The 10,795-nt window shown below is 49.1% G+C and overlaps 1 protein-coding gene across 1 annotated transcript in view; it reads left to right on the top strand.

The window, feature by feature from the left end:
• Window positions 1-508: 508 nt before the first annotated feature.
• Window positions 509-10,795, top strand: part of LOC115077772 (vomeronasal type-2 receptor 26-like) — a 146,115-nt gene continuing 135,828 nt past the window's right edge. Inside the window, exons 1-2 of the mRNA XM_029580057.1 lie at window positions 509-546; window positions 3,092-3,383. Coding sequence (XP_029435917.1) covers window positions 509-546; window positions 3,092-3,383 — 330 coding nt within the window. The remainder of the gene's footprint in view (window positions 547-3,091; window positions 3,384-10,795) is intronic.

The following is a 10,795-nucleotide window of genomic DNA, read 5'->3' as shown; positions in this document are numbered from 1 at the left end:
CCCTTTAGGGATGTGAGTGTGAAAGAAACAGAACAAAGAAGAAACATCACCTAACTGTGGTGTAGAACCACTTGAGACCTTTGATGACACTAATCTGGAGTCTTCAACCCTGAGGAGAGAGAGGGTTTTGGACTCTCTGTGTATTAGACTGTTTTACACTTTTTTGCAGATTTGGATGGGGTTTTCCTCCCCAACTAAGGATACCCTGCCCACTTGGGAGCCTCACTTAGCCAGGACCTAGATGGTGAGAGACCCATGCACAGAAAGAGACTGTAACTAAAAGAGTTCCTGTGGTGCTGAGGACTGATTTAATTGTGCCATATCTCACCTGCTTTACCTCCAGTAAAGTAATTTCTTTTGGTCACACAGTCTTTGGCTCCAGTGTATTTATTGGCACTCGCAGCACACACACAGAAGGAAACATGCTCCCCTCTCCTGGGAAGGAAAGTCACCAAAAGTCATTCCTGTCACTCCGGCCCCTGAAAGATAAGTCTTTACCCCACCAACAATGACTCCCGACTCTGGGGAAAATGAGATTGTGAAAAAGTTAGTCAGGAGTGGTTGCAGTCCTGAAGAGATATTAAAATGGTAACTTTGAAACAGTCACATGGGCAGACGTATGGGCATATGCCATATGTTATTATTGTAACTCCATCTTACTAGGTCTCCCCTCCTCCTTCACCAAACCGCTTCAGATGGTACAAAATGCGGCTGCTCGAATACTGACAAACACCAGGAGAAGAGACCACATCAACCCAATCCTAAAAAACCTCCATTGGTTACCAATCCACTTCAGAATAATCTACAAGTCCATCTTCACCATATACAAAACCATCCATCAACTGGCTCCAATTGACCTACATAACCCTCTCCAATTACATAACTCTTCAAGACCGACAAGAGACGCATACAGAGGATCATTACAGGTACCTCCTACCAAAACTACCAGACACATTACCTTAAGAGATTGAGCCTTCTCTACAGCTGGTCCACCTCTATGGAACTCCATCCCCCCCAATCTTAGACTGGAACCCTGCCTCTCAATTTTCAAGAAAAGACTCAAGACTTGGCTGTTCAAACAAGCATTTCCGGACTCCAATTAATTTAACATCTCACCATCAATACATAAATATCAGCCATCAATACATAAATATCAGCCATTTCAATGTTAACTATTTGTAATTATCGTTAGCCAATGTTAACCTATCTTTTCTTTTCTCTCCTCGCCCAGTTCAATCCACCCTTGTTATATGTAACTGCTTTTTTCCGCACCATAGTTCCAGTTTGAAGTTTATTATGCACCCCTGTTTTACTGTGAACCACCATGATGTGTCTGTTGTCATGAATGCTGATATATAAAAAACTTAAATAAACAAATAAATAAATAAATCTTGCGCCCAGAGATGTGACCATTATTTAATATACAGCTCTACTGCGTAAATGGGGAATTTTATTAGATACACGTGCCAACACATTTACCAAGTTCTCCGCTCCATTCCCAGTTCATTCTTATAAAGGACAGGACTTCCTAACCCCCCCTGGTTAATATGCCTCCCTTTTACCCTTGAAGCCCTAAACCCTTAAAGCACTCAGACCCTGTGTTGCGTGTCCCTGTCACGTGGACACCACAACCGGCCCTGCTCACCTTGCCATGCCGTCCACCAGCTCCGGGCACTCCTCTTCCGCAGCCACAGCCAGCTCGCGGCATCCCCGGCTCCCACGCTCATAGTCTCCCATGCAGGCCTCATAGCGGAACTCCCGTTGGGGCTCTGCGTTGTCAGCATCCTCGGTTCCACCACTAGGTGCGTGCACGGCAGACCTGCAACCCTTTAAAGGGCCAAGCGTGGGAGAACCCAGGAAGGCACACCTTGATGACATCACCAAGGCTCCATATTTAAGGCAGGGCTCAAATCCCTGATCCCTGCCTTGGCAATCGGGTCTCACATTCCGGTGTTCATAGTTTGCCTCAGCATTCTCTTGTTCCAGTCTCTCCTGTTCCAACGTCTCTTATTCCAGTGTCTCTTGTTCCAGTGTCTCCTATTCTAGTGTCTCCTGTTCCAGCATCTCCTGTGTCTCCTCTTCCAGCGTCTCCTGTGTCTCCTGTTCCTTCTCCTCCCCTGGTAGTACCCTCTGGACTGATCTCACGATACTGACCATTGCTTGCTTCTGGCCATGTCTGACCGCTGCCTGGAATTGACCTCTGCTTGTCCTCTGACCATGTCTGACCACTGCCTGGAACTGACCTCTGCTTGTTCTCTGACCACATCTTACCGCTGCCTGGAATCAACCTCTGCTTGTCTCCTGACCATGTCTAGCTGCCTGGAACTTGTCCTCTGCTTGACCTAATTATGCCTGGACAGACTTCTGGTATTGACCCGTGTTTCCACTGACCATTCTGAACTTTGCTCTTGCCTTGATCCTCGCTATTCATTCGGACTCCCTGTTCTGGCCTACTGTGGCTCCTGGACATTCTTTTCTGAACCTTGACTGCACACCCTTATTCCTATTGGGCATGCCCCTGCGCTTCCTCTTGGGGAGACCCTGCGAGGACCACCTAAGACCAGGCGGCCCAGGTAACCAAGGGAACCTGAGGGAACCCCGAGTTGCTATTGGCGAAGCTCCTGCTAGCCTCTGTATCCTCCTGGTAGCAGGCGCTCTCCGGGTCCGACCAGAGGGCCTACCAAACCTGCACCGGGCCAAGGCGCAACACCCTGCCCATAATCTGCCTCTTTTTTTTGCCTTTCCCATTTGTACCGAGAGACATGCGAGTACTCGGGTGCTTCTTAAAATCCAGCCTTTACCTCTTTTATGGTCCCATCGAGGGGTAGTAGCCATCCAAAGATGGGGAATTCACTATTCTCATTTACATACATAACATTGAGTTTTATGCAGGCAAATAACTTTGAAAAATCAGCGATATAAGGGTAATTATCAGACTTTTTTGATTCACTTTAAAAATATGCTGGCCAACCAGTGCCACAAGAATTCTCTCTGTGTCTCTTCTCTATCACTATATATATTTTTTATTGATTATATGTCTATAGCTTCTTACTTAGATACTAACTTGACTTTACATTTTAAAACATTGCAGAGAGGACGAAACATATTATTATAATTTCTTGGCCTTTCTTTCTGCTGTGAAGGATATCAACAAGAACCCTGAGCTCTTACCCAACATCACACTTGGGCTTCACCTTCACAGGATTTGCAACAACCCATTTCTATCAACTAAATTTTTTATGGATCTGTTTTCAGAGAGGTTCTATGGCCTCCCTAATTACCAATGTAGAACAAATGGCCTGCTCACTGCTGTCATTGAAGGCCTTCCATCCGAGTTATCGATGCAGCTGTCCAAAGTGTTCAGGATCTATCACTACCCACAGGTAAGATTTTCAGCTTTCACTTTATACCTAACTGTACGATCCATCCATACAGAACATTGTTCTTCTTAAGGATGAACACAGCACATTTAAAGCCTAAGTACATCCTTCACAGGAATATCTCATTGACTTGACCTATATAGAGGGTAACCTTCAAAGCTGGAAATGTCTGTGGGTAGATTTTACCTGTAGGCTTTACTTTCATTTCTTTCACTTGTACTTTCAATTTGAAATTTAGACTTGGAAAACAACACACAAAGATCTACACCTGCTAAACTGTAGGTTTTTGGGGAAAATTTAGATACATAGAGGATAACTTTCACATAACTATGCGCTGCAGCATATACATTCATATATGGCTGCATGTAAAACTATGTGTTATGAATTGGTATGACTGTGGACCCCTGGCCGCAGTGAGAGTTGTTCCCACCCACAGGGAGCAGCCCTTGGGGACTCACGTCGGTAGGCATGGCCTCAGCAGCATAGAACACAGCTGTATGTTAGACTTTATTAAAGAGAGATAAGGCAAGCCCGCAGAGCGGGAAATGTAAATACAGTTCCAGGAAACCCAGTAGCAAAGATCCGGTAGTGTCCCGCAGAGCTGGGTACACCAGGAGTTTCTTAGGAAGGTGAATACCTCAGAAGCACAGGTTTGGTAGTGGCCCGCAGCATGGGGTACACCGAGGAGACTGCGCTGTAGCTGGTAGTTGAGGTGCAGAAGTCTGTAGGAACCAATGATGGTAGCGTGGTACTAGGTAGCAGCCTCTATAGAGAATACGGTATTGGCCCGAGGCTCGGGGTATGCCGTTCCAGTGAGGCGGATGGAATAGGGACTCATGAAGATAGTTGAGTCTCTTTGATAGAGTTCAGGTAGAAGCCCCAGTCAGAAAGGCCCTCCATGGAATGCAGGGAGGCACCCGAGGAGCGGGTTCCATGAGCTTCCGACACAGGAGCAAGTACAGCGAAGTACTTCAGGAAGTGGAATAGCAGGAAGGAAGTCCAAAAGAAGTCCTTAGGAATCCTTGCTAACTCTGCGGGCTTGCCGGAGGCAGGCGAAACACGGTGTGCGCCAGCGGGCTGCTGGCGCACCATCACCCAACCCGGGAGCTGGTCTGGAGGTCTCGACCACGCCCTGACATGCTCCCGGAATGCCCCAAAAATCGCGCCACCCACCTGGCATGCCCCAAACCTGCCCCCTTGCGAAGCCCTGGGACTTACACACATCCCGGGGCTTGCGCGCACCGCCAAGCCTATGCAAAATAGGGAGGTTTTAAAAGGGTTACGCGCATAACTTATGCGCGTAACTTTTAAAATCCGGCCGTATGCAAATAAATTGGCAAAATTTAAAATATTCTCATATAAATGATATTAATCAGTTTAACCACATAGTCTACCATTTCAGCAGTCCATCTCTAGATCATCAAGATCCTTCCTGTTCTTCAGCCTGAACTCTCCTCAGTTCACCCAGACCACCATCCAACAAAAAATATACTACAAACACTTTTAATATCATTTACGCAGGATAATTAGCAAGTGTAAAATTACACAAGCAAGTTGCTGTTTTAAAACTGACTTATCTGCATCACTGTTGCTGCACACTGGAATGTCACTAGATTCATCTCCTATTTATGTGCGTACGTGTGCATGTGAAAGTGAAAATACACATCCATTTTCAACTTTTATAAAATACTGGTTACATGAATAGAGACTGTTTATGTTATTGTTATAGTAGAGAGACGGTGGACCCTTGGGCCGGCCTGTAAGGAGGGTTCCTTGGAGCAGACCGGGAGGCGGAGACTAGCGGCTGGCGGGCAGCTTCACCCGGGACCCGGGATCCCCCCAGGAGGAGCCCGTAGGGAACCGGGCCCTTGGGACTTAAGAGCCGGAGCAAGCCTGCAGGTAGGAGGTGTCAGAAGCAGGACCAGGGTCAAGGCGGGCAGCTAGCAAGCACAGTTCAGAAGCAAACTAGGATCGAGGCAGGCAGCTAGCAAACAGTGTTCAACGGTAGACTAGGGTTGAGGCAGGCAGCTGGTAGACAGTGTTCAGAAGCAAACCAGGGTCGAGGCAGGCAGCTAGCAAACCAGTGTTCAAAGGCAGACCAGGGTCGAGGCAGGCAGCTGGCAGACAGTGTTCAGAAGCAAACCAGGGTTGAGGCAGGCAGCTAGCAGAGGCGTCAGAAGCAGGCCGAGATCAGGAACCAGAAAGACAACAGATGAAGGATCGCTGAAGCAGGAACTGGAGCAAGCACCGGGGAACCCGGAACCAGGAACCAGCAGCAGCAGAGTCAGGACGGCAACTAGAAGTCAGGGAACCTCATTGCAAGGCGCTTCCTCGGAGTCTGGGCGTCAGTTAAATGCAGGCCTGGCATCTGACGTCAGCCAGGGGGCTGTCCCATACTTCCGGGTGCTGGACGCACATAAGGGCTGCCCTCGTGCGCGTGCGAGGCAGAGGAGGAGGGCGGAGCTTCTGACGGCGTTCTCAACGTGGAGATGCCGCGGACATGCGGCTCACCGGACCGGGACTTTGGCGTCTCTCCTTGCGGCCTGGAGCAAAGGTAAGCGGACCCGACCCCGATCATGGGGGAGGCGGTCGGGGCCGCAACAGTTTATGCATATTTAAGCTAATTTTAATGTGTAAGACTGGGTCAGACGAAGGGTTCATCAAACCATTATCCTGTTTCCAACAGTGGCCAAACTAACATTTCTAACATGGCATTAACAGCTGTAACGTATGCAATAAATAGTGCATCACACTTTAATATGCAAATTTTACATTTAATTTCCAAGTGGGAGGAGTTTGGGCAGAGTTAAAGGGAATGAGGGTCTCCTGGCATGGAATGTGTTAGAGTAATGTGGGATTTAACTACACTTTTTTGCTGTGCATTCTACCCATGTTAGCAGAGGAAATGTTTTTATGAAAGAGAGTAAGAATGAGAGAGAGAGACCCTTTAAGATGATGACTAGGACTCTCCATATAAGGAGCACTGTAGAACTGTAGATGGGCACATTCAACTCAGGATGGGTTTGGGGAAGTTGGCGGTGGGGGGGGGGGGGGGGGGAGAGAGATTACACACACAGGCAGAGGAATTAACTGAAAATTTGATAGCACTAAAGAATTTCTATCATTTAATTGATAGAGACTGCATTGAACAATTCAACTCCTCTTGTTATACCTTTGATTTCCTGAGGATTTCAAAGTATTTTTCATGATAATGCCCAGATCCATTTTCTGGGTGTTAACTTCTAATATGAAAACTAACATCATGTAACTGGGGTGGTGTAGCAAAATGGCAGAAGTCGGGTGGCACCTTATAGAATAACCAATTTATGGAAGCATGAGCTTTCAAGGACAGAGTCCACTTCATCAGATACATGAAATGAAGTACAGAAAATAGATAAAATATAATCAGAACAAAGAAAAGACATTAAATTAGACAGGACTTGGTGTGGAAAGAGTTTTAATAACATTATAGTACAACCTACTGACAAATGAGGTGAGCGTGAAAAGACAGAATGATGTGATAATATGAAGCCTTTGTCCCTGTTTAGACCTAAACTGATGGTGTTAAGCTTTTTGATGAATTTCAATTCAGCAGTTTCACACTGGACTGTTCCTTTCAACTTCCTCTGTAGGAGTATGTCAACCTTAAGGTTAGACAAAGAGTGTCTTCGAAGGTTGAATTGTTCTCCTATTGGTTTCTGGATGTTGCCATTTCTAAAGTTAGACATATCCATTTATTCTTTTCCTTAGGAATTGACCTGTTTCTCCTATGTAGACAGCAGAGGGACATTGCTGGCAAATAATGGTGTATATGTTACGATCCCCCCTGTTGCTGCGCTACAGGAGGTATCTCACCTTCTCCTCCGGAGGCTGCTCTGAAGCCAAGTCCTCGCCTGTGTTCCATCCAGGATTTGTTCCAGGGCCTGGGAGGCCTAGCTGTTCTTGAGGCCTGCCTGTGGTTTGCTTGTGCTTGCTTGGACTTCCTGGTTTCGCCATGCCCTTCTCCCTAGGGGCCGGCCCACGGCACTCCACCTCAGTTATAGGGCCAGCAAGGGGCGGTCCAGGTGAACTCCTCCCAGGGAGTTGCCTGCATACTGCAGTATAAAAGGACTTTCATTCCACTTCCTGATTGCCTTTGGATTAGCTTGCATATTGCTGTGTTCTGTCTGCTGATCCATGTCCTCCGTGGTCTCACTTGTCTTGATGTCTACCTTCCCTGATGTCTCTGCCTGTTTCCCTGATGTTGGCTTCCGATGTTGCCTCGATGTTTGTTCCTAAACCGGTTCCTGATGTTCCTGCTTGCTTCAGACTGCCAGGAGAGCAGTATCCCGCCTCAACTGCCAGGAGAGCAGTAACCCACTTCAGACTGCAGGAGAGCAGTAACCCGCCTCAACTGCCAGGAGAGCAGTAACCCACTTCAGACTGCAGGAGAGCAGTATCCCACTTCAGACTGCAGGAGAGCAGTATCCCGCTTCAAACTGCCAGGAAAGCAGTATCCCGCTTCAGACTGCAGGAGAGCAGTATCCCGCTTCAAACTGCCAGGAAAGCAGTAACCCGCCTCGACTGCCAGGAGTGCAGTATCCCGCCTTTGACTGCCAGGAGTGCAGTACATTCCCCGGACTGCGTATTGCAGCATTGCCTTTCCTGCACTGCTTCCGCTCCCGCGGTTGTGGGACAGGGTGGTCCATGACCAGTCCAGCTGTGCTGGCTGTGTAGGGCACCTAAAGGGACAGTGCCAATGTCTCTGCTTCAGCCCTCGTCTATGGTGTCTCCAGTGTTCTAAGGACTCTGTCTGTGCTCGTCCTCTGTCCGGCCTGCCACCCTATGCCGTTATCCAGCGGCAGGTCCGAATGGGCTTGGAACAGTCGGAGGACCATTCATCAACCAACATTGCGTTGTTGGTTGCCACTGGCGTGCAGGTCCGGCTGAGGGTCAGACTCTGCTCCTTATCCCTGCTTCAGTACCTGCCCGGCTCTCCATGCCTGCATCGGCTCACCTCCCACGGTGTGGCTTGGGGCTCCTCCCTAGGTCTCGCCGTGGCCCAATTGTTCACACCACCTGCTCTAGAGGTGGCCGTGCTCCTCGCACCTACAATAGTACCCGAGGGCTTCCAAACCCTCGGCCCATCGGCGGCGTGGTGGACGCACCCGTAACAGTATATTACATTAGAAGAAGAGCAGGAAAATGAGCTCCAGATGTTGATGTTGGGTCCTGTGATGATGTTGTCTGGGATAAAATGTGAACAGAATTGGCATCTGGGTTTAAAGCAGGTTCTGGTTCCTGAGTTGGTGTCATTGTGCAGTTTGTTGTTGCTGCTGAGTGTTTGAGATTGAGGGTTGCTGGCAAGCCAGGATACGTTTGCTACCAATGACCTGTGGTATCATTGTCCAGGATGGGCTGTAGATTCTTTTTACATATATTTCAGTGGTTTCAACTGGGAGCTATAGGTAACAATCAGAGGTGTTCTGTTGTTTTCATTTTTTGAGATGATCCTGTAGCAGAGTATTCCTGATTGATTTGTTTTCTTACCTCATTGAGTGGGTACTGTAATTCTAAAAATGTCCATTGTAACTTCTCCAGATGGGAGTCCCTCTCTGAGGGGTCAAACTAGTGTGGGTTACTTTTCTCTATGTGCATCACTTTGCACTTGCCCTCATTATATTTCATCTGCCTTGTGGATGCCCAGTCTCACAAGGTTCTACTGCAATTTCTCACAATTTGCTTGTGATTTAACAACTCAGAATAATTTTGTGTTATCTACAAATTTGATCACCTCACTTACTGTTCCTTTTTTCATATCATTCATAAATTTACTTAAAGCAGAGGTCCCAGTACAGATACCTGAGGTTCTCCATTCAGCCATTGTTTACCTTTGTCCACTGAGAAATGTCATCCTACTGAGAAATTTAGTCCTACTCTGAGGGGCAGATTTTCAAAGGGGTACGCGCGTAAGATACGCGCGTACCCCTTTGAAGATACCTTGTAAGATATGCGCGTACTCCTCGAAAACCTGCCCCAAACTCCCCCTGCACGAGCCGAGCCTATGTTGCATAGGCTGCCAGTGCACGCAAAGCCCCGGGACGCGCGTCAGTCCCAGGGCTTTTCTGGGGGGGTGCCGGGGGCATGCCGGGGGCTTGTCGTGGCTGGCGTGTCATTGGGGGCATTCCGGGGCGGGGCCAAGAGTGTGGTTCTGGCCCGGGGGTGTGGCCATGGCCTCCAGACCAGCCACCAGACCAGAACATGGCGCGCCGGCAGCTGGCCCAGCACGTGCAAGTTACGCCTGCCTCAGGCAGGCGTAACTTTTGGAATAAAGGTGTGGGGGGGAATTAGTTAGGGCCAGGGGGTGGGTTAGGTAGGGGAAGGCAGAAGGAAAGTTCCCTCTGACGCAGCTCCGATTTCAGAGTGGCCTCGGAGGGAACGGAGGCAGGCTGCGCGGCTTGGCGCGTGCAGGCTTCCAATTTTGTACGGCCTTGCATGAACCAACCACAGATTTGAAAAGATACACGCGGCTACACGCATATCTATTAAAATCCGGCGTACTTTTGTTTGCGCCGGTCACGCAAACAAAAGTAAGCGCGGGCGTAGTTTTTTAAAATCTGCCCCTCTGTTTCCAATGGGGTAGATTTTAAAAAAATGCGCATTCACGTACTTTTGTTGGCGCACCAGTCGCAAACAAAAGTAAGCTGGATTTTATAAGATACACGCGCGCAAGGCTGCCGATTTTGGGCAGCCAGCACGTGCCGAGCCGCGCAGCCTGCCTCCGTTCCCTACGAGGCCGTTCCGAAATCGGAGCGGCCTCGGAGGGAACTCTCTTTTGCCCTCCCCTCACCTTCCCCTCCCTTCCTCTACATAACCCACCCCCCCCGGCCCTATCTAAAACCCCCCCCCCCACCTTTGTCCACGGATTTACGCCTCCCGGAGGGAGAAGTAAATCCACGTGCACCAGCGGGCCGTTGGCACGCCGAGACGCGACCCGGGGGCGGTTCCGGAGGGCGCGGCCACGCCCCCGGACCGCCCCAGGCTGAAACCACGCCCCCGGGCCCGCCCCCGAAATGCTACGTCCCGCCCCCAAAATGCCGCATCGATCGGCCCCGCCCCCGACAAAAAACCCAGGGACTTACGCGAGTCCCGGGGCTCTGCGCGCGCTGGCAGGCCTATGGAAAATAGGCGCGCCGGCGCGCAAGGCCCTGCTCACGTAAATCCGGGCGGATTTACGCGAGCAGGGCTTTTAAAATACGCCCCAATCTGTTTACCAGTTAACAATGCACAATAGGGAATTTCCTCCTTCCCCATGATCTTTTGATTTTCTCATGAGTCTCATATGGGAGATTTTGTCAAACATCTTCCAAAAATCCAAATACACTGGCTCACCAATTTCCACATGTTCTTTAACATGTTCTCTGCTCTGCAAGCCA

The sequence above is a fragment of the Rhinatrema bivittatum genome, chromosome 16 (genome assembly GCF_901001135.1).
Source record: "Rhinatrema bivittatum chromosome 16, aRhiBiv1.1, whole genome shotgun sequence".
In the NCBI taxonomy this organism is placed as follows: domain Eukaryota; kingdom Metazoa; phylum Chordata; class Amphibia; order Gymnophiona; family Rhinatrematidae; genus Rhinatrema; species Rhinatrema bivittatum.
Note: the sequence above shows the minus strand (reverse complement) of the source record. Positions and strands in the feature narration are given on the sequence as shown.